Here is a 23918-nt window from a genome sequence, read left to right on the forward strand (position 1 = left end):
GGGGTACAGCAGAGGTCATACCTCCTCGGGCCAGAAGTTAATGAGTTTGTCACAAGATCCTTCTTACTTGGTGCTCCTGCTATTTATACTTAAAAAAATTTCCAGTTCCACAGTCAAAGGCACAGTTGTTAAAGAGGAGAATTTAACCATTCATATGACAATTTAGGCCATGAAATTGACAAGGATAAGAGGCCCAAATCAGTAATTAAGAAGTTATGGGAGTCTTTGAATAGAATAACAAGGTCGATGGAAACTCTTCTGTAAAAGAAAAGTTTGACTTTATGGTAAATAATCCTATTTGCTTTCTTGTCAAGAGCCTAAGTATTAAATGTGAAGGTGCAGTTGACAACCTTTTGACAAATCCTGAAGAGTTAAGAAGGAAAGTCAGGTCACATGGGCCGACAAGTTAAAGAAAAGATAACACAAAAGGTGACATATACAATTTCAGAGATAAAATCAACAATCAAATCACATCAGATCAGAATTATATACAAATTATCTGAGCACTTAGAGGTCCTACTTCTCTTAAACAACATGGCACATGGTGGCACAGTGGTTAGCAGAGGTGTGGACTCGAGTCACATGACTTGGACTCGAGTCAGACTCGAGTCATTAATTTTATGACTTTAGACTTGACTTGAAAAAATGTTCTAAGACTTGTGACTTGACTTGGACTTTTACACCAATGACTTGGGACTTGAATTGGACTTGAACCGGTTTACTTGAAAAGACTTGATATTTTACCCCAAATACAAAATTTAACATGCATATTATATAGAGATTGAAAATGTGACGTCATTCACGGGTAGAACCGCAAAGGATTCTGGGAACTCGTGGCAAGCGGTACTAGCGCACGCAGGCTTTCAATTAAAATCAGTTATACAGCGATAAAAAGAAACACAAGAAGCCGTTGTATTATTAACTGCAATAGCCGGTCGCATGACAGCCACTGGAAGCTGACGGGTAAAGAGATCGGTTGTTATCGGATTACCTCATTGAAGAGAAATTGTTCAAGCCATGTTTCCGAAGTAACAAAGAGGCGACGGGTGGCCTGGATTGCAGCCATTCAAAGGTCAAATATAACGTCCCAGAACCCTCCAGCTCACATGTTAGTCTGCTCCAAGCATTTACACAAAGGTCAGTGTTTTTTAGTAGTTAATACGTCATTTTCATAACATAACTGGTGATATAGGTTACAAGCAAGTCTGGCGCTGAACAGAAATTGTCGCGCTATGCTCCTTTGTTTATTGTGCATAAATAGTGAATTGTCCTGACACAATATTGCGTTTCGCCTCTGTTATTATGGTACATTGACAAAAACATATACTTTTATTCACAGGATAAAACAGTTGTTTTGTATCACTAATTGCCCAGTACGATTACAGCATACAGTATTATTGTCACTGCTACATTTCTGTGATGCTACCAGAAATTATTTCCACTACTAATTAATTACCGTTGAGCTCAAAGGTTATATTAATAAACGGTTAAGGAATGTGTATTTATGATGACGATTTGTGAGACTGGTAAACTTATGATACGTACGATGGTCTTTCGTTCTACACGGTGCATTTCAAGGTCCTGCACCCATCCGTCGGTAAACTGTACCTGGGCTTGTTGCAGTGACCTGAAGTTACTAAACTTCATGAGTGTATGCACTCACTCCAAGAACCGTATGATTATAAATATGCATATAAATATGCTACGATGAGATAGCTGACTTCATCTAACTAGCAAATGTTGTCCAGGCTACGTTGGTGATACAGTTTTTTTAATGTGTATGATATTTTTGTCATGCGATTTTAAAGCCGGTCCTACAACCGCATCCAAGAATGACATGCAGCTTATCTCAGAACTGTCGGTGAAAACTATTCTTGGAGCTAGGTTTAATTGAGCTGCATTTTAAAGAGGTGCAATTTCACAATTTGTGTATATTTTCTAAGTTCACTATTTTGTCATGTGTTGAGAAAAACACAGATTTTAAAATTACATGGTCTAATATTTACATTTAGCATAACTGCAACATTATTTTTTCGTTGTTTTTTTTTTTTAAAGACTCGAAAGGACTTGAAATTCAAAGTTTCAGACTTGTGACTTGACTCGGACTTTTACACCAGTGACTTGAGACTCGACTTTGACTTGCCTGACATTACTTGAGACTTGACTTGAGACTTGAGGATAAAGACTTGAGACTTACTTGAGACTTGCAAAACAATGACTTGGTCCCACCTCTGGTGGTTAGCACTGTTGCCTTACAGCAAGAAGGTCCTGAGTTCGGTTCATCAGCCCGGGGCCTTTTGATGTGGAGTTTGCTTGTTCTCCTTGTGTTTGTGTGGGCTCCTTCCAGGTACTCCTGCTCCCTCCCACAGTTCAATCGCATGCATTTAGTAGGGATAGGTTAATTGGTAACTCTAAATTGCCCATAGGTGCAAATGGTTGTCTGTGTCTATGTGTTAGCCCTGCAACAGACTGGCAACCTGTCCAGGGTGTACCCTAAGAGAGCTGGGATAGGCTCCTGAGACCCTGAAAAGGGTCTTTTGTGCCACATAATCAAATGGATAAATACCCATGTTTATTCTGAATGTGTAAAAAGTAGATACAGTTGCAGACGTTTGATGGGAATACTTTACTGTGGTCTGTGAATAGACATTTTTATTAAGGGTTTTTCTTTGTCCCAGAATCTTGAGACAATTAGACAGAGCATTAAAACCATTTCAAAAAAGGAAGACTGGACTACAATGCTTAAAAAAAAAAGGTCTGTAAGTTAAATCTGCTTTTCTTTCCAGAACCTGGTGTTGTTTAGGAAAAAAAAACAATTTGTACATAATAGTAAACAAAATTTTAGCTCCCAGCATTTTTAGAGTTTTATTGGACACTCATCAGCGCTGAAGACCTCGAGGCCTCAGTATCGCTAAAAAAGACAGTTAGGCAGTGTAATCTGGTGCAAGCCAAATCTTCATTGTTGATATCTGACTTAGAATAATTTCATTTGTAGGCTTTGAAGTATCCTCTTAATTAAATTACCAGTAGAAACTAAAAGTCACAACATTTTTGGTACAGTAGTTGTACCTCTTATAGCTTGAGTTAAAGCTCCGCTCTTCAATATGCTGCATAATCTTTGTGAGAGACTATTATCAAGTAAACGACGACAACTTGATTCAACATAACAAACCCCACAAAAAATTACCTTTAAAACTCTGTATGTAGACCTATTGTAAATTTAACATTAAAATCTTCTCATCAATAACCAAGTTCAGGTAAACCTTGTAAATTGTCCCCAGCAGCTCCTCTCTGTTCCCAGCAAATAACCTCTCGTCTGATTACAGGACCTGTTTAATCTTCATTCCTCCCTGTTGTGGTTATAGGCGTGGGTACGAGGCAGGTTATTTCCTGGCCAGGTGCAGTAACTTCCTGGAAGCCAAGCTAACCAGTCTGGTGTTGCTGTTACATTTTCTATGACGCTAACACTGCATAATGGGTATAGTTCCACATAAAGTACATGTATTTTCCTAAATGACCTAGTATTATTTTTAAAATGAAATGTGAAGTGGTGGGAAACCTGAATGTTTCTGAAAGACGTTAAGGACATGCGAGAAGGGAAGTTATCTGCCTGTGTGTTTTTGCTCTCAATGCTTCATTATAACCGTTGGAATGGCCTCCAGCAAGGAGGAATTAAACCTGAAAGATTCCTGTTATATAATAGAACATGTGTCTGCAGGCAGAGGCCAGTACAGGGGGTCCTCGGCTGACACTCACATTACATTCAGCAAACAGGGAAACAAGGGAAGAGGAGGATGAGCTATTTTGGTTTTGTTTGTGACTCTTTGTTGCAATCCCAAACTTCACCAACTGGTTGCAGGTCTGCGTGACTTTTGAGGAGGGATGAAGGGAAACCTTGAGACGAACAAGTGAACAAAGCAGGTACGGTGTTTTGACCAAAATCTTGATTCTCCTGTGTTTACTGGTTTCCTGAAAACACAACTTAGAGTAAAGTTGTTGGTCGTTGAATTAAAGCTAATCCCATTTTCACTAGATAATTTGGATTTACCTCACCTCATTACAGTTTACATCTCACACTGTGGGAATTTCACCCTGAACACAGAAAACTCAGCAGTAAACCCAAGAGTCGCATGGTAAATAACTGTCTTGAAGTTTACTCTGACAGGAATTGCCATTGATCCCAGACAAACAATTCAACTTCCCCTTCCAGAGAACGCTTCCCAGCAAAAAATAGAGCACCAGGGATGTAAGAATTAAGGGGGAGTGTGGAGAGGAAGAGGAGGAGATGGAGGAGGAGGAAGCGAGAGAGAGAGAGGGAAAGAGAAGGGAGGTCCATGGGGGAAACACTCTCTCGTGATGCCCTGTTTTTTCTTCTCGTGCCCCCTGTGTGGACAAACAGCTCGTGGTGGGAAGACACGACGCTCAGATGCCGGCGTCAAGAGTCATCTTCTGCTGATGTCCACAAGAAGGTGGTCCTACAATCGCGCTGTGGTCATCTACATCTACACCTGCCATCTGTCCGCTAACTTAAGGAAGACTTAGTTCCTCTGAGGGACCATCTCTGCTTGATTGAAAGCAGCTTCTCGAATATCGGCACTAAAGCAGAACGGTGGGTAAGCATAGAAGCCTCTAATAATACTCAATGACATTTCAGTGAAATGATGCAGACCGTCTGGTAAAAAGCTGCGAGCATCTTACTAAAGCAGTCTTTAAGGGAGTGATGATATCTTGAAGAGAGGTACGATGGAGTGAGAGGCCTGGTCTGTGTTAAACCCCCTGTCCTCCCCGGCAGGTACAGCTGTCAACCCACTTACGTTAACTCTTTTCGTCTCGCTCTTCTTCCCTCGTGGCTTTCATATAAGACAAATATACTCAAACAAAGCACAGTACTGGAGGTAACCTAAAGCACAGAGCCACCAGCAATGCATACCTACTCAATGAAGACTTTAAGAAATCGTCATCCCTGTGCCGTGATAATTCTACTTTAATGCTAGCACAATTTACCCTTACAGTTTCTGTTCTTCTACAGAGAAGTGATAAAAATCAAATTAATGAGTTGCCTGTAGATACCAGTTACTCTTCTGAGTGTTCATAGAGAAATACAGGCGAAAAAAAACAAAAAACTAAAGGACTCTTTTGTTCAAGCAGGCTTGAACAACGGTGGAAGACATTTAAATTCTTTAGTAACAGTGCTACGGAGCACAACTGCTCTATTATAAGCAAGTCTTTCATAATCAAAGAGGCCTCTTAAATACACGGGCGGTATTTAATGTCGTAATGATACAGTTTGGGGCGTTTTTTTCTCCTTTACTTACTATTTAGGGATTTGTTTCAAAGATGAACTGTACATTTCTTTTTAACTTACTCCCCAAAAAGTGCCGTTTTTATGTAGGAAATAAGAACTTTTAGGACTTCATATTTCAAAATAACAGATTTATAACTTCATGTGATGCTCAGTAAAAAAAAAAAAAAAAAAATCTTACTCTGTGATTTCAGCAGGGTATTCAACCTAAATCTGTATCAGTGTTCCTCTGTTTGACATTCAAGCACCAACAGCTGATACATTCACACTTAAAAGTAGCCATTAGCATGTCTTAGTGTGAATCGAGACTCCCTCTGCCATCATAAAAAAAGAGATTTGTTTAAATACCTGCCAGTAAAAGATAAAAGATTACCAGCTCGCTAATCTGAAAGCAGTGCCCTATGCCACGGCTGAATGGTATGTGTATTACTGAGTATATAGACTGTCTTCAAATAAGTAAACACCGAAATAAAAATATATAAAACTGCTTTTCATGATCAGGAGGTTGTTAGGAGGTTGTTTTGCTCCCTGAAACACCTTGCAGCTTTCTGGCCTGAAGGTTCCAGCGTAATGCCATATGCAGCACAACAATAGATCATAACAGGGCTGTGGGTCTGTGTACAGTAGTGGGTAGATGAAGAGCCAGACAGCCATGTAAGGTAGCAGACAGCACATCGGCCTGCTGGCTTCTGCTGGTGTGACTGATATATGGGAGCCCAGACCCGTGCGGGTCTGTAAGAAGTGGCAACAGGTGACTCACATGAGAGCGAAGAATTCTCGCTCTCGTGCCAAATCAGATCCACTTTGTAGGTCACCCTACACCAATCTAACACCAGCCAGCGTGCCACTATAGCTAAACTTAAACACGCTCATCCTCGATTGTAATCCTGGCATTTCAGGAACAAGTCCCTAACCCAAACAGCTGCTGCAGGACTGGGACTGACTCTGGAGACGTGCTAAAGTTCAAGCATTAGAAAAATAAATACGTGTGTGCATTGTAACTGGGAAAAATAGTACGAGAGAGTAAAAATAACCAAGTGTGAGTGACTTCAACTTGTATATCCTTATCCACTATGCTATTGATATCTAACTGAAATAAGCTCAGAAAACTTGTATGTACTGTTTTTAACACATGGCGGTTCTGTAGTAAAGCTATACTGAGGCTGTTTCATTGAGAGGAACACAACACAACACAACCAAGGTCATAGAGTAAAATAGTGACAAGAGTAAAAAAAAACTTCAGATAATAAAGTTTTATTGTATGCTATACCTGGTTAGAGGATGTGATAGAGATGAATATCACTACAATATATCATAATTTTTAGATTTAAAATTGAATTAAAAGCATAACAACCCAACTCTGGTTCATGTAAAAACAATTAGGTGCTTAAAACACAATGTGCACCATTAGTGTCTTGCTGTTTATTTAACTTTTTCCTGCAGAAATCTATGCAGCGTTATGGATTGTTTTGTTTTTTCTCAGCACTGATCACATTTCTGACACTAAAAAACCATCTTAGCGCATGCAGCTCATTACAGAGGCTTTATAAATGCATCAGGCCTTATAGCTGCCGATTAAATATCTTCAAATAATGCACATGACCATTTTCTTCCCTAGTTTGGCTATTCAGTTAACAGGGTTTTGTATGCTGGTAACTCCAAAATACAATTAGGCCAAATTTGTCCTTCCGTAGGAAAGAAATGACTTTTCCTGATCTCTTCAGCAAATCCTTTCAGACACGAATAACACGATTGTTCTTAATGCACAACATACGTTTTCCTCCACTGATGGTAGTCTAAACAATGCCCCATCAGAGGGAAGCGAGCCAGGAAAGTGTATAACTCACCACCTTACTGTCTGTGTGCTTGTGATGACAGCGCAGATCAACCAGTGTATCCTGATCCCCTGAGAGCATCCGGAGTCTGTCAAACACGGCTTAGTGCTGAAAGGTGCACATCACTGAAGGAAAGTTTAAATCAACCCTGCCCCCTGTTGTTACCGGGCTGTGGATACACTGCAGGCTGAGGGGGAGTTGGAAAAAGAGTGTGTAGTTTATAAAGCTCATCAGTAAAATATCATCAAAAGGATTTTATTGTCTAAGATTTAGAAACCACAACTGAGGGAATGTGCCTATGTCTCTTTTGTGTTATGACACAAGGTGACTCTGGTGGGCATAAATTTATAGCAATACAAACATAGCTTCGTGTTCCTGTAAGATTTCCCTAGCCTCGGGCCTTGCCACCAGCCTCACTGGTTCTTAAACAAGCTCCACCGCCCTCTGGCACCGCAAGAGGGAGAGAAAACACACAACAATTTTCCTGTTGGTCTACAGTGAGTCACAGCAGCAGCCATCACCTCTCAGTGAAGTAGCTGCTGCTTTTCTCTTAACTTGTCTCAGCTGCCTGACTGATGTTCTGACTGGAAATTACAATAAGGCTGCACACTGTGAGCCCGGTTTGAGTTGACCTTGCAGTGCTGAAACATCATCGTTTTTCCTTCAGTTCGTAGAAAGCTAAGCTTATTGTTTGGTTCATCACAGGATCCCTCCACCACATAAACATTCCTTCTGTGAAGCTCTCTCAGTGCAAACACAGGCACTTCGATCAGCGTCAAAGGAAATAAGTCAGGGATACGTAATGTTGCATTTACGCACTTTGCTATTTTGAATACAACCTAACTAGATTCTCCATTACTCCTCCATTACAATACCACTGAGATTATAAACAGACCTGACAGCTGTGATGGTGCACAGGCAAAGCGCACTGTTCAGAAAAGGGCACAGTGGATCACAGTAAATCCCTGCAGCACAGGTGTGATCGACAACCAGTAGCAGTAAAAGGCACTTTGACAGAAACGGTTCATAGGAGCAGCTCGTCTCTGACCTCCACCCCTTTCACCTTCTGCTCATTTCAATGTCTTGCTCCTGCTGTCCACAGGAAATCATATTGTTTGAGATTGCTTCCTCTGAGAGCAGGAAGAGGTATTCGAGGGAAGGAGACCGTAGCCAAGAAAACAGCCTCACACCACTTGTTCTGAATTCTGCTTTGCCTTCCTTTCTCATCGCTGTGTATGTACACCATGTGCCCAGACTGACGGACTATAAGTCCTTTCTAAAAGAGGCAGTTTACGCAATCAAATCCTGCTTACAAGATATCAGCATCTAAATGGTGCACAGCTTTAGAACCACGGGGGGAACTTTGGCAGCCTTGAAACTAATATTGCATTAAATTAAGAAACTGTGTGAGAGTCTGAATACCACTGTACCATTGTACAAATAGATTAGGGAACAATCAGTCTTCACCTAATCTCCCTTTAAAAAGCAAAACTCATTAAAAACGTGTATCCTCTTAAAGAACATCATTTTACAAAATGACTTGTTCTGGATCTCTTCTATGCTCACGGCTCGAATCTGGGATTCATTTAGAAAATGACACATGCAAACCAGCAAGAGATTGTCACATAGTTTGTCATAGCCCAGGGGGAAATGCATTGTTACCCAGGTTTGCACAGGTTTGTTGTCAGTATCAGCTGATAAGAGCGTGGCTGTTTTAATGTGCGGTCTCCTGGCATTGTGCTGGCTGGATTCTCAGTCACTTCCTCAACTCTGCGGCTGTTTGCGATTTACTTCCAGTAAAGATCGTGAGCTTTTTATCCGTTTAAGGCTCTGGGCCAGCTGCTGTCCAGTTATCCAAGGTGTCAGATGTATGCTGGAAAAATAGCACAGCGCAGTTTTCCTGTGCTGCGCATTGGCTTGTCAGCCTTGGGCTGTGGATGGAGGTTAAACGTTTCTTTTCCAAAATGTTGTCATACTGGTGTTTTGTTTTCTACCACTCTGTGCTGTAGAGATACGGAGCACAATGCCCTGATTTTCCATCTTATTGCCATATATATACTTCATAGAGACACAGAGGGAGGGGGCGAGACAGATGGTCATGGTCATTTAGACCATATCTCGCTGTCACACATAACCAGAGTCAGTGTTAGCCAGTCGATTCAAAACCTTGCACTGTGGACCAAACAGCTATTTGCTATGGAAACAGCTGCTCGAGGATTTCCTTCAGGAAGAGATGAGAGGTGGTAAGAAATCATATTAACATCCCCTGTGGCTTTTGTAGCTCTCTTTCTCTCTCTCTCTCTTTAGACTTGTGCTTGGTTAACTTTTAGTTTTATGTTCTGGCGTTTTATTGTGAAGCACTTTATCTTGAAAGGTGCTGTATAAATAAAATCTTGCTTACTTACTTTGCTTGTAGGGATTATACTGTATATAATTTCCTTCCATGAAAGTATATTTGGCTTTTGGCTCCTTTAGAGTAATGTCTACATGTTCTGCTACACCACCAAACAGAGCATTAACTTCAAATGCGTGACGCGTTGGAAAAACCTGTTGACCTGTGACCTTCAACCCTTTTTTCTTTCTGAGGTGTTTTAACCGGCTTTTATTTCTTAATTGCGTAGTAAAAGCTAAAAGTAGCTACATGCATATTCAGCCCATAAATGTTAGAAGTCACCACTTGATCCAGTTTGACAGGTTTTCTTAACCCCTCCATGATGGCGGTCATCTGTGTCACCCATAAAGCTGTCTAGTAAACCGCCTTATAGGGTCATTCTCAGCTGAGACTTCCCAGCCTGTCACTGCCATGTTTGGATCTTACCCAGACTCTCAATAATGCTTAAGTCAAGAGATTAGTTTGAAAAAAAAAAAAAGAGAGAGAAGAAGCAGTCTGACTGACACCTCCAGATAGATGGAGACTGGAATGTGAAGGAGGGTTTCATCACAGCAAAGGAGAACAGTGGCCATCTAAGCCATTGCACTGAAATTGTGAGTGGTGTGCCGCGGGGGGAAATGGGAAATGTCCAGTTCAGGCCAGGTCACAGCACTGAAAAAGGGCAAAGTCTTTCTGTGCTGACTCGCCCCTTTGATGGAGGTGTGTTTCGCTTTCTGTAATTTAATCTGTTTTAATAATTTGGAACAGGACAAGAGGGAATGTAAACACACATAATCTAATGTTTAATAATAATATTATTATTTTCTTTTACATGGCTACCAAATTTCTTCTCCTCCGTCTGTCTCTCAGGGGAAAAAATGGCTGTTCTCATGTGACAGTATCCAGCCCTAAAGCAATTCACAGGCAGAGAGGCTATTTTTGTGCCACACAATGCCACTCATACACCAGGTCATTCCCATCAGCGGGAATGCAGATGACCTACAGCTGTCACTGATTGTCTGCTTGTATTTCTCTTTTCCCCTTTTCCCCCTCCTCTTCCACTCTATTCATCCTCCACCTCAGAAACTCCCCCTTTCCCCCTCCGGTGCACCCTCTTTTCACCTTCCCCGTTGTTCCTACCAGCTCTTTGTGCTTCAGGTGTGCGCCCAGGCCGTGAGTAGTGATGGGGGACTGGACCCTCCTGGGGAATTTCCTAGAGGAAGTCCAGGAACACTCCACTTCGGTCGGAAAGATTTGGCTCACCATCCTCTTCATCTTTCGTATCCTGGTGCTGGGCACGGCGGCAGAGTCCTCGTGGGGGGACGAGCAGAGCGATTTCCTCTGTGACACCCAGCAACCAGGTTGCACCAATGTGTGCTACGACAGGGCCTTCCCCATCGCACACATCCGCTACTGGGTGCTGCAGATTGTCTTTGTCTCTACGCCCTCCCTCATCTATATGGGCCACGCCATGCACACAGTGCGCAGGGAGGAGAAGCGGCGAAAGAGGGAGCAGGAGGAGAGAGAGGCGAGAGGTGAAGAGGGAGGAGACCTGGAGGGAGAGAAGGAGTACCTCCAGCAGAAGGAGAGCGGAAAGGAGGTGGTTGCTGACGGGAGTGGCAGAGTTCGCCTAAAAGGGGCGCTGCTGCGGACCTACGTCCTGAGCATTTTAATCCGTACAATGATGGAGGTGACTTTCATTGTGGTGCAGTATCTTATCTATGGGGTGTTCCTCGATGCGTTGTACCTATGCAAGGAATTGCCCTGTCCCAATCCGGTTAACTGCTACATGTCACGGCCCACGGAGAAGAATGTCTTCATCGTCTTCATGCTGGTGGTGGCCGGCGTTTCTCTGCTGCTCTCTGTGTTGGAGCTCTACCATCTCGGCTGGAAGAGCATCAAGAGGTGCATACACAAAAAGATGATGCAAAAGAGCAAGCAGAGAGCTGTGACGGTAGCGGTGTCTGCAGCCTTGGAGTCCAACACCTCACCACAACCCTCAGTCTCCTGCACCCCACCTCCTGACTTCAACCAGTGCCTGACAGCCCCCGCCTCCATAAACCGCATGACCTCCATGGCCTCTCATCCCTTCAACACCAGAATGGCGCTGCAGCAGAACTCAGCCAATCTGGCAACTGAGCGACATCGTAGCTGCGACAACCTGGAGGATGATGAAGACTTCCTCAGGATGAGATACAACCAGGTACCAACAGGCCTGCCCAATAACTGCTCGCCATTGCCTCTGCTACACTCAGTGTACTTGAAGGACAAACGGCGCCTGAGCAAGACCAGCGGGACCAGCAGCAGGGCTCGCCAAGATGACCTGGCAGTATAAATTCACAAAGTGTGGTGGATGAGGAAGAGAGGAAGAAGGGCTGGACCTTCGGAAGAAATGTGTGTCTGGGAGATAGATCTCTGTGATGGAGGCATGAGCTGAGGCTAACTATGAACTGTAGCACCAAGGCCTGACACTTGAGCACATGTGATGAGTGGATAATGTGAACTTGACTTGTGTGAGCTTTGTGTCCTAGAGCTCTAAAGAAAAACTGCAAAACAAGCTGTAAAGGAGAATAATGAGAACAGAGTAACAGGTTTGACACCTGACTATTGCACATTAGGAGTAGAGAGTCCTTTCATTTTAAACCAGTTAACTACAGATTAGCTGACTTTTGTCACACACAAATGCAAAAAAAAAAAGAAAAAAAGATTTGCAATAAATAGACAAGATCGCAGTATGGTAGAAACTGTGAAGCTCTTCGATAAAGTGCCTTATCAAGCGTCAGAAATATCTATTTCCTTATGACATTGTTTTTGTAATTATTTAAAAGCCGTGGTAGAGACTGTCATTTGAACCACTTGTTGACCTGATTGCACTATACCTGCAGGCAAACATAAAAACCTAACTCGGAAATAATAGCACTGCAATCTCAAAGCCTGTCAGTGAAGTCAGTCCTATACTAGTCAGAAGTCTTCTGTGCACAGAAATGAGAGAATGTAGCCTTTTACAGGATTTTCTTTTTGAAGGTCCCTCAAAGAAAAAGCAAGCGGTCCTGCTTGGATGTTGTTATGAATGGATTCAGCCACTAGGTGGCAACAATGCACTAGCGTTTCCCCCTTTCTCTCCCGGAGCCATTGTGTTAAAAGTGTGTTCCTAAGAAGTGTGTGAGTCGGTTGGTGTCTTTGAATGTATTGTTCTTGTAGCACAGTAACTGTGCGGGTAGTTCATAACCATGTTGTCTTTACAAGTGGAAGATGATTTTTTAAAAATATATACATGTATATGTACATAAACATAGCATAATATTTGAAGAACTGTCCATCCTGCTGTACATCCACTGCAGTCTTTGGTTATTTCACACACACATTTATGCAATAACTGTCATCGCAAACCCACAACAAATAAATAAATCATCAGCTGTACAATCTGCTCTGTTGTTCTCAGCGTGTGATTTATTCAGTGCCGTACAACACTTGCCTTTGATTTGTCTGTCGTATGAACATAGAAAGACTTTAGTATATGTAAATATGCACACACTAAACTGTTAGAATTGCACAAGATGAACATTTAGAACAACTAACATTTAAATAACGTGCTCAATGCAGAAATGCTGAAATCAAGACAAAGTGATGCAATTTCCAGATCCGAACAAAGATGAAGAGTCTCCAGCATTTCTGAATCACTGTACCATTGCTGCAGCGACTTTCTGTTTGCCGTCCTCACAAAGGACCTGCAGGAGACAGATTGTGGAAGATAAGCAATGTTTACACAAACAGAGACTGTCTCGCCATTTCTGCCAGGATGCTGAGGTCTGGTATCCAGCTTAATCTGCCACATGCTGAAGCTGAATTGGAAAATCCTTGTTGCTTTTGTATTATTTTTATTTCTGTGGAACCTCAGAGCTTTCTGAGATTGAGCTTCACAGAGATATTTGTGTATTCTGAGTTAGACCAGGATGGTGATAGCACATTTGCTGCTTAATAAAATGTTTTCCTGTCTTCTTTTCTAAAGGATTCATTTTTAAAAAATAGTTTGAAAATTGTGCAAGAACCAGAATCAGCTTAAAAGGATATAAATGGTCATACATTAAAGAAAGACAAACACGAGACTAAGCATCAAACTAAAATTAATACAAATGTAAAACCTACAAGGAAGTTTATAAGTTACTCTACAGTGAAAACTATTAAGTGTTATATATCTTTTCCAATTGGTGTCCTTTTAAGACCTCTTTCCAAACAAGAGTAAGCTCAAGGAGATTTTGCTTTACTTGAGTTATGATTCAGTAATGATTAAGAGGACTCTGGCAACATGGAAGATGAAGGTCCCTTCAGTGTGACTGGAATTCGTGAGCAAGTCATGCGTTAGGTATCTCTACGTGAATGCGTGACTCACATCTTTTTTTTTAAAAAGTTAATTCCTGAAAAAAAGTCTTCTTTTTAAAGATCTTATATAAATATAAATGGGGCATGTTTCTTGTTTTTTTTTCTGCAGCTCTGCTTAAGACTTTTGGAAATTTAATTTAATAGATTTACATGCTGTAGTTAGAAGGAAAAACTGGGGGGAAATTCAGACAAGTATTAATATCTTTTACTAAAATAAAAACAGCTAAACTTGTTGATATAACACACATAGAATAAGTACGTTTGTGCCATAAGACGGCTGAGATCCAGATCAGGGTCAGCCCTCTTTTCTTTACATTTTCCTTAAGGACCTGAACATTCTTATAATTTTTTCTAAATAGTCTTAAGCAACAAAACTCCAGGCTTTTTTCATTAATTTTCCTGCAACTGACCAAGAAAAAACTCCAGCAAAGCCCTGCCGCAGGACCTGAAGTATGCATCTGGCCCTTTTTTATTCATCTACTGTTCACTGTAGCTTCATCAAAAATGCTCTCAGTGAAAGGGTGACTGTCAAGAAGCTGCTTTTAAGGAAGGGAAACAGAGAGAAGGTGCTGAGGTACGCCAAATTACGCAAGAAGTAGACTGAAAACCTTGTCTCGGGAAGTTCAGGCTGTGCTTTAGAACAAAGGTGGTCATAGCAAATATTGACTTTCAAGCTTGTCTGAACTCCACAAACTCTGTTTTACCGTAATGTACTGCATATCCATTTTTATCTCAAGTTATAATTTTTAAAAAGAATTGTCTTGGGTTGCTCAAGACTTTTGCACAGTAGTGTACATTTGCAATTAAAGATTACAACAACAAAAAAAGCCCAGAAAATCCTCGCTTTTGGATAAACAAATTGTCCAAATTCGAATATATTTGATCTATAACTTTATAAAATAGATTAAAGTAACAAATCCTCTTAGTTCGAAATGCAGATACAGTTTCTTCCTGTAGAGGGGAGTAGCGTACTTTGGTGGTGTTCTCCCCTTCAAGTCTCCAAACAAAAACAGAAGAGCGGCAGTACTCCGAGGGGATGTCGGGAAATGTAGTTTAATCTTCACCTCTCTCTCATTTTCTTCTATTCTGAAGCATTATTTGCCGGCCTACAGTTACCGACATGACTTGCGCCTCTGTACTGGTGGAAACTTAGTTGCTGAATGACTGAAGTGAATTTTGTCATCTCCCGGACGCCGTGTATGTTTTAATCGAGGGTAACACTTTATTCTGTATCTGTAGGTAATGCCGTGGCTGTGTGGTAGCAGTGATCTTCCTTGGTGATACTGGCATCGAGGCTGACAGCAGGGACTTTACCCTCTGCTGCACCTCGCTAGTTTAGAGTTCACCTCGGTTAGCTCTGTTTTCGTAACGTGTTTCACTGAGTTCCTGTTGCCTAACCTGTGCCCTGTGCTGTTGAAATGCTAATAATCTGAGTTTTATAGCAGAAGTAGATAGTGTTACAAAAAAATAAATATTTAATGAGGAAAACGTCACATCCTGGGGAGCTCATTGCACCAGTGTTGCACCATCAGAAACCGTCAACTTTTTTTTTTAACGTTGATTCTCTACACTCACGCTTCTGTCTGTAGTAACAACTTCCGCTTTACTCAATGTGTTACAGTTGGCCACACCATCATCATCTCTGACATCCCTGACCGTGACAGGAGGTCTAACTGTGCCAGGTAACACAGGTTAGTGAAAAGAGCAGAAGCAGCTGTTAGACTGATTTTAATGGCCTAACAAAGGCTTTTTAAATGTGAGGCTTTTGCTGCTTTTCTTGTCTTGTTTATTTGAAATCCTTTGAGTTTTCACAGTTTTGTATTGAAAGACTGATGAGGATTTGTGACTGCTGATTAACTGATGTTGTTCAAACAGAATGTCCAAATAATTTAGTTTAAAAGAGTTTTAAATGGATGTTTGTATGTTTTCATAGTCTCTTAAAACCATGCACTTGGAAGCTTTAATAGTTTTTAGATCAAATTCCAACTTTCTAATCGATCTCTTATGTAAGGGACACAGACTGTTTCGATCCTGTGCATATGCTTTATCTCACTCTGTGGCTCTGTGGTGACAGCTGGTGTCTTTTGTTCACAGCACAGCCATGAAGGGACTTTGGGGCGGAGCGGCTGCGTTAGGGTCGGTGTCCGTGGCGTTTGGCTCGATGCTGTGGTCACAGCAGAAGACTAAACCGGAAAAGGCTGCTACAGGTTCCAACCTTGCTGACACGAACGCTGATTCCCCTTACGAGCTAAAGCTGGTCCAGATCTTGTTCCGGCACGGCGCCCGAACGCCCCTAAAGTCAATACCTGATATTATGGAGGTAAAACTGTCTTCCGTTAAGAGCATGTTTTGTAGAAAATGATGTTTCACACATGAAAAAAAACTGCAAATTCTTTTTTTCAACAAAGGCCCAGTGGGTGCCAACGCTTTTGGAGCCACCGCCGCACACCAGCATCGACTATGTAGTGACAGATCTTCAGGGTGGCCCCAGGCCCCCGGCTCCTATAGAAGACAGCTATCGGAAAAACATACTTAGTGTGAGTCATTGTCTTTTTTGTTTTTTTAAATAGGTGTGATGTGGCTGCTGGCTGTCATCTGGCTTAGTTGACTTTGACTCTCACTATGAAAATGATGGAATAAACCTAATAATGCTGCTTTGCTTTTAGTGGTATGACAAAGTTAATGTCTGAACACATTTCTTCTGGGCTTTCCATAGACCTTATGTGTGTAGCACACTTGTTACTCTCCTCAATTCATGTAGTTTTTCTCCATCTAGTGGCTTAAAGGTGCCACTACAGACATCACTGGCCTGAGCTCACTCACTCGCCGCTGAACTGTACGTAGAGCTTCCTATTGACATATCGTGTCCGGTCACAGTGTCCGTGGAGCTGTTACTTTCCTGTGCTGAGAGCTGCTTTGCTAAAGAGGTTTAACTTCACTGGATTTAGCTTAGAAAACTAAATCCCCCAATATGGACTCCAGCCATTCTTGTACCACATCCAGCCCGGATTCCTGCATGTGATCACAGGTGTGTGTCTGCCCGGCCACATCTGTGGGTATATAACCTGATCCTGTTTGTTGTGTTTGGCAGGGTGGCACATTCCCTGGTCAGCTGACCACACTGGGCATGCAGCAGCTGTATGAGTTGGGCAAAAGACTAAGGGGGAGATACATTGAAGAAAGCGATTTCCTTACCTCCACATTTAACCCAGCTGAGGTCTAGTAAGTGGTCCAAATCATAATGAGGAGCAAGGAGAAAAAAACCCCTCATATCTGTGCTCTGACATTTTGATAGATTGGGTTTATGAGTGCAAGTACAAAGGATATGAGTTTAAATGCTTTTACTATTTTAGAACTGGGTGCCTTCCATGACCTATTTTTTTCCTCCTTATTTCTAGCGTGCGCTCCACTAATATTGTGAGGACCATTGAGTCTGCCAAGTGCCTGGTTGCAGGGCTCTTCCAGCAAAAACAAAAAGGTAGAGCGGAGATGTGCAGTATGTTACTTATCCCATTTTTCTGTCTCATCTCATCTGTTTATTTAATTTTTCATTTATTTTGCAATTTCCTGTTCTACTTGCAGCAATTGTGCCTATTTTAACATCGGAGGCCGAATCTGAAATCCTGTATCCTAACTATCACGGATGCAAGATGCTTAAAATCCTTTGCGGGTATGAAGAGAGTGTGTTTTCCTAGCAATAGAGTCCCATCAAGCCTAAACCATCCTACTGGAGCCTTGAAATAATGTGCTGTGGAAACATTATGAGCAGAGTTGAGGCGCCTGTGACAGGTTGTCACGGTGTATCTGTGTTTTGTGGCTGACACCGCGTGTGTTCTTTGCAGCCACCGCTGGGCAGAGTCGACCACTCTGCCAGACATCGCGGCAGACCTGCAGAGCATCCAGAGCGAGCTGGGGATTGCTGCTCACCAGAAAGTTGACTTCATCCTCATTAGGGATGACATGGTTGCCAGAGAGGTGACACTGCCACATTGTGATTTATGTGACTTTTTGCCAGCTCTTGCCACAAGCTATCAGAATTACATAGGATTTACTGTAAAGACGTGGCCAGGAAGCCGCAACCTCGCAAGCTGCTCCTTATGTAAGATGAAACTCAGCATCAGAGTTCATTAATCTTCTTGAGATCCAGCCTGATATTAACCCAGATATTAAGATTGACAGCATGTGTCCATGTGTCACAATAGAGGGTGAAATCACATTTAATGAGTAGGAAGCCGCAGTTTTTCTGGAGGGTTCTCACTAGTCAAAGTCAGCGGTGGTGTCGATGTCTATCTGTTGTCATTTAATTCTCACAGACAAATGAAATCAATGCATTTAGCTTCATGCTATTTAAACAGAAATTATACGGAGTTATTTGAAGACTTGCGACTTGTTCCTTTGCATTAACAGACACACGGCCTGCCCTGCCCTCAAGTGCTCGACACCTGGAGGGATAAAGTGGAGCAAAGAGCCGTGGATATGATGTGCCATATCTTCGAGCCCAGCAAGAGGTCAGATTAACCAAAGTCACCAGTCCCAGGGGCTTATCTAAAAGGCCAGATTGAGATTTACCACTTGTGCATTCAGCTTCACAGGCTGCCTTTCTCTTGCTGTCTGTGGCAGAGAGAGCTTGCAGCTGTCTGTGGGACCTCTCTTGCACATGTTGGTGGACAACATCGAGGAGAAACTACAGGGCACCTCATCAGAGCCAAGCAGGTTGGACGCGCATTATTTCACACATAACTGTGGTTGGTCTTCAAATGCTTCACTCTTGAAATGCTCTCTCGAACAGGAAGGTGTTTTTGTACTCCGCACATGACACCACTCTGATTCCTTGTCTCTTGGCTTTGGGGATTTTTGACATGAGATGGCCACCGTATGCCGCTGATCTCACTGTGGAGCTGCACCAGAACCGGAAAACTAATGAGGCCTTTGTTAAAGTGTCATATGTAGGCGAGGTAGGAGCTGAGAATGTGTCGCAGGATGAGCAAAAACAAAAAAAAAATTGCTTTTTTTTTTTCTTTCTATAACCTCAAGTTACTTTTTCTTTCTGCAGGATCAACTCATTGGGGGTTGTAGTGCAGTCTACTGCCCCTTGGAGGAGTTCAAACGGGTCCTCTCCACGTACTCGCTGAGCCCTGAAGACTACCACTCGCACTGCAACAGAACCGTAGGCCCGACCGAACCCTGAACCTTGAGCAAGCCTTCGCATCGGCACACCGCTGACAGCCAGCACGCATCATGCCTTTTTAACATCCTCAGTCCTCTCTCCATCCAGCCGGCATCAGTCATTATCATCTCACTGTCAGAGCACGCTGGAGTACAGCCACTTTTGTAGAGCTTTCGGGTTACACCGCTTGCTTTCAGGAGTCAACATCATCTTGTTACCATGGCAATCGCATTAAAGGTGCTATAAATGACATTTTGAAGCACTGAATGGTGCACTAGAGCACTGGCATCTTAAGACCAAAGCAATCACCCCCCCACCCCCTTTCTCGCTGCAATTCATTTACAAACAGAAAGGTTGTGCACACGTGAGCCAACAAAAAGCATCCAGCCCCGACCATCACTCTATGCAAACACAGTAAAAGCCATTAAATGGCTGTGATATGCTGCATGCCCACCCACCATCAGCGGCACTTTTCCCATATTTTTTGTCCTGCATTCAGATTGGATGTGTGTTTTTAAAAAAAAAAAAACACACAGATTTTGTTTGACATCTTAGATGGACTAACAATTGATGGGGTGCTTTTATTGCGCTTGGTAATGTCATAAACTGTAGTAACATTACCTTGACTTCCCCTGCCTCTTCTGTTTGTGCTCTTTGTGGGGGTGGGGCACCATGTGAATACTCTGAACTGCATTCTGTCTCTTTATAAATGCAGGGAGGACAAACATTTTCAAAGGGAGGGACTCATACACTAACGCACAGTGGCTACAAAAACAAAGAACAAAGACACTCATTTTACAACACGCAGGAGGCTTGCAGCTTCGTCCTCTGCTAAGATCATCATCACTCCACTACATCTGTATGAATAGCTTTTTGCTGTTATATGAAAAACCCGATATATAGAACCTTTAAAATTAAGTTAAACGATTAGTTCAATAACAGCTGAGTGCAAAGTGGAAGAGTGTGATAGATGCTTTATATTTGAATGCAAGTTAAGCTTACTGATTAAGGCTGAAGTTATTTTATACTTTCTAATTGTTAACCCCACAATTAGCTTCGTTTTTAAGAATAAACTGGTAACTCACCTGAACAGGAGTAAGGTTTACATTTGTTTGGGATTCTTTATGGTTGCAAGCATTTGCTGCACTGGGAAAATATAAAGCATATGTGAATGCTGCAAAGAAAATCATGTTTTTTGCAACTAGGGGACATCTCAGTCAGTAAAATGATGTGGTTTGTGTTTTTAATTAACTTAGAAATGAGGCCTTTATGGCACATTGGAATGTATTACATCAGGCTTTAGTCTAGCATTGATATTTATTCATAGGATAAATTTGTTGTTTTTCCTCTTTTTGGGGTGGTGTTTGTTAACATCTCCAACAGCATTCTCAACCTTTCCTTTACACTTTTAAACAACTACTGCAGTTATGCATCACACTGATATATGGACAGGTTTGTATTATGTGGCCTGTGTCTGATTGCTGATTAAATTATTCCATCAAATCAGTTGCGCTCCCAACTGTATTCATCATATACGGTTCGATCATTCTTCAGGGAAGTATAGTTTAATGTACTGGATCAAGTGTTTAGAAAGGTGTGGAGTAGAGACTGTGTTAGAACACTTATTCTGCTACATGTTTTGAATGCAACATTTTGCCTCCTTGTGAGACCACAGTGCAATGCATGCTTGAATCACACGGACCCAAGCGTTGCGCTGTTCCAGAAACACACGTTGTACCTCATCTGTGGGAGGTTCCCATGACCTGCCACTCAAAATGTAAAGATTTATTTTGGTTTGGTGTGACATGAATACAGATTTTAATCAATATGGAGTCTTTTTTTTTTCTTCTCCCCCCTGTAAGCTCACATCTTGCGAGAGGCTCTGAACTATTCCCACAGGCCAAATGAAACTTTTAAAATACAGGTTAGAAAAACCTCAAGGCCTCTTCTGAAGCTAATGGAGAAGCATTTGAACGCATCAACAAGCTTGAATCTATTTTAGAAGTGTGGTGTCCTCTGAAAATAGTCTCACTTAGTACCTCCTGATAAAATGTCAGCATATCAACGCTGCTCCTTAATATGACTTGCACTTCTTGTAGCAGAATGTTGGTAAGCTGGTATGAGTATGTACAAGACAAAGACGCGTAACTAGTCCTTGTAAGTGAAATAGTAAAGACTCCTCTGTGGAAACATACACACGTGTGCACACACACACACTCCATAGACATGTATATAACAAAAGAATATCTTTTATTTGTAGTCCATCACCACAGCCCTGGTAGGCTATTCTGCACCAAAGCCAATGGAGAAACACATGACAAGCTTATACAATAGAGAAAAGAGAAGAAGTCAACTGGATGGTAAGCAGTACGTGTTTACATTTCTGTGTCTCACTCCGGACACCACACCTGCCTTACTAAAAAAAAAAAAAAAATTATTTTATCTGTTTAAATTTTTTATACCAGATCTACCTAGCTCTAGTTCTATAATACCTGGCATACCTGCTGCGGCGTACAGCCACTCCTGTCCTATTCTGCTGACCATCGGGAGATTATTGCTGTGGGAATGATCATTACCCAGAGTCAACAAGAGAGTCAAAACAAAACAGGAACACAACAGGAACAAGAAGAACACAGCACATCTGGGTATTAGCAATAGTATTCACGCTGGCGAGCGTAGGAAGTCCTGAAAGTTTTGGAGCACAGAGTCAAATGTCATCTACAACTTGAAATGGACTGGAGATTATCATGGTGCTGCAAAGCTGCCAGGATCATCACACTTAAAATGTGTTTGCTCTCAATGGTAAAAATAGAGAAAGAAGACGCTTTCTGCAGATGGTCCATGTTTGTGCTTTTTTAATAATACTATTATCTTAATGAGGTCATAGTTTGGTTTGTTATACACTGGAGTTACAAAGAAAATTAAAATAGACTAAAATTTGAATAGCCCACCAATGGTAAACAGTACAGTATTTTTAGGGGGACGTTCCTCCCCCAATGAAAGCTTGGTAAGAGGAGTTGAGAGGTCACTGATAGAATGCCTATACATACAGACACATACATACATACCACACAAACGCACATTCGGTCAAGCACGCCAACGCACTCTCACGTATATACTGTACAGATACAGTCAAAACAATGGAGCGAGAGACAAGATGGATTTCCACTAAAGTCTTCACAAAGCACAAATTCTTCTTTCCTTTCTCTTGTTCCATACCACTTTCGCGACAAATTTGTTTTTTTGTTTTGTTTTTTTAATTTCAAAAAAGTAGACATATACTGTAGCATCTCCACGCTGACTTTTAGTTAGGTTTGATTCCTCTTTGATGTCGAAGTCATCTTTACAGTCAGATAATCAAAAAAACCCAAAAACAAACAAACAAAAAAAAAAACAACCCAAAAACCCCCCCACATGAACAGTTTTGCAAAACTGTGTGACCACAACAATCCCATACATTCTGAAGTTCATGAGTCAAAATTAAATGTTCTTGTGGCAAAAAGTACTCCAATGCGGCCCTATCACAGTCTCCGCCGGAATAGTTCACACAGGACATTACCAGGTGACTGGTTATCTCCACTCTGCTCATTTTCTGGGTACGCCATCTCGTTCATATTTTACCTCCTTTACTCGAGTCCATCAGTTTAATGAATACTCTCCAGAGTCCGATATCATTACTCCTTCCTTGTGTATTGTCCAAGAACATTCTAGATACAATGTTTCTGTTGGATTAGAACATTCCAGGGCCCGGACTGAAGCCCATGTCCATGTCACGAGGCCTCATCTGAGCCCCCATCATCATTGTCTGCTGCGGGGGGCCGCCCATGCCCTGCAGTGACATCATCATGTTAGGTGAGCCTCCAGGACCTGGGTGGGCCATTTGTCTCCCCTGGATCATCCCTCCTGGGCCCCCAGGGGACATCATCCGGTGCTGAGGGCCCATCATGCCTTGGCTCATGAATCCCGGTGGCCGCATTGAATTGTGGCCAGGGTTGCCCATTGGCATGTCTTGAGGGCCCATTCCCCCAGGACCAGGTCCCCCTGACATTCCCCCCATCCCCTGCATTGGCATCCCCATCCTTGGTGGGCCGTCGCCCATCATGCTCTGCATGGGAAAGCCAGAAGGGTGTGGCGGTTTCCCCCCGGGGTTGTCTCCTCCACCTCGAGGGTAGTAAGACAGAGTCTGACTGGGCTTCTCTGAAGGGATTATCCTGGACAGGTCAAACTCGGGAATACCAGAAGCTCCCGGCCGCATTACCTCATGAAGGTCTGCGTCACTGAATCCACCTTGCATGTTATTGAACTCTGGCCCACCAGGGGTATTGGGTTTGCACATAACCCCATCAGCCCCTCCCCCATGAGACATATTCCCCATCCGTCCTCCCATAGGTCCTCCCTCTCCCTGGAAACCCATAGGATGGCCAGGGAAGCCTTGGGGACCGGGACCATTGTGCGGAGAGAAAGGGCCTTGCTGGGAAGGTGACTGGGTTAGGGGGTATCCCTGGCCCCGGTGAGGGTAACCCATGCGTCCCTGTGGCATCATTTGAGGGTTGGCCATTCCAGGGTCTTGAGGATTTGGTGGTATCATCATACCATGAGGCATCATGCCTGGGCCCATATTTGGGGCATTGGGAGAGGGCATCTGTGGGGGCATGCCATGTGAGAGAGGCTGGGATCCCATTGGATTCATACCTAGAGGGCTGAGGGCAGGCATAGGTCCAGCATTTCCAGGTCCCATCATACGTGGATTGCCTTGGTGATTCATTGCCATACCTATAAGTCAAAAAGAAATTATTATATACAGAGTATAGCGACTGGTAAAGTAGCTCAAGTTCAGAGAACTGAAATTAAATATTATACAGA

The 23918-nt window shown here is 42.5% G+C and overlaps 3 protein-coding genes across 7 annotated transcripts in view; 2 read left to right on the forward strand and 1 right to left on the reverse strand.

Moving 5' to 3' along the window:
• Positions 1-3734: 3734 nt before the first annotated feature.
• On the forward strand, positions 3735-12920 carry LOC146690741 (gap junction alpha-5 protein-like). Its single transcript, XM_085433818.1, has 3 exons — positions 3735-3921; positions 4400-4609; positions 10592-12920. The coding sequence occupies exon 3, from the start codon at positions 10692-10694 to the stop codon at positions 11841-11843; it is 1152 nt and encodes a 383-aa protein (XP_085289944.1). The 5' UTR covers positions 3735-3921; positions 4400-4609; positions 10592-10691; the 3' UTR covers positions 11844-12920.
• Positions 12921-14944: 2024 nt separating this feature from the next.
• acp6 (acid phosphatase 6, lysophosphatidic) lies at positions 14945-20881 on the forward strand. 4 transcript variants are annotated; one of them, XM_085433814.1, is made up of 12 exons: positions 14945-15085; positions 15510-15570; positions 15983-16208; positions 16297-16425; positions 16980-17110; positions 17287-17366; positions 17471-17558; positions 17731-17863; positions 18296-18396; positions 18473-18601; positions 18678-18843; positions 18942-20881. In XM_085433814.1, exons 1-12 carry the CDS (start codon positions 15049-15051, stop codon positions 19074-19076), a joined length of 1416 nt encoding a protein of 471 aa, XP_085289940.1. In that variant the 5' UTR covers positions 14945-15048; the 3' UTR covers positions 19077-20881. The 4 variants fall into 4 exon arrangements, with proteins under 4 accessions (XP_085289940.1, XP_085289941.1, XP_085289942.1 ...); XM_085433815.1 differs by having other exon boundaries at positions 14948-15085; positions 18509-18601; XM_085433816.1 differs by having other exon boundaries at positions 15015-15102; positions 15510-15579.
• A 405-nt stretch (positions 20882-21286) lies between these two features.
• bcl9 (BCL9 transcription coactivator) overlaps positions 21287-23918 on the reverse strand; it is a 29552-nt gene continuing 26920 nt past the window's right edge. For both annotated transcript variants that reach the window (XM_085433813.1, XM_085433812.1), the window contains exon 10: positions 21287-23828. In XM_085433813.1, the coding sequence (XP_085289939.1) occupies positions 22786-23828 (1043 nt within the window). In that variant the 3' untranslated portion in view covers positions 21287-22785. The remainder of the gene's footprint in view (positions 23829-23918) is intronic.

The sequence above is a fragment of the Copadichromis virginalis genome, linkage group LG16 (assembly GCF_057382275.1).
Source record: "Copadichromis virginalis isolate Kocher_CV1m ecotype Utaka linkage group LG16, C_Virginalis_male_GT1.1, whole genome shotgun sequence".
Classification (NCBI taxonomy): Eukaryota; Metazoa; Chordata; class Actinopteri; order Cichliformes; family Cichlidae; genus Copadichromis; species Copadichromis virginalis.

What these genes read in the sequence shown, in the direction of transcription:
- LOC146690741 (XM_085433818.1), top strand. Translation starts at nt 10,692, where the DNA reads ATGGGGGACTGGACCCTCCTGGGGAATTTCCTAGAGGAAGTCCAGGAA.
- acp6 (XM_085433814.1), top strand. Translation starts at nt 15,049, where the DNA reads ATGACTGAAGTGAATTTTGTCATCTCCCGGACGCCGT. An exon ending in ATCGGAAAAACATACTTAGT is followed by an intron (nt 16,426 to 16,979) that starts GTGAGTCATTGT and finishes TGTGTTTGGCAG; the next exon opens with GGTGGCACATTCCCTGGTCA. An exon ending in TTTAACCCAGCTGAGGTCTA is followed by an intron (nt 17,111 to 17,286) that starts GTAAGTGGTCCA and finishes CCTTATTTCTAG; the next exon opens with CGTGCGCTCCACTAATATTG.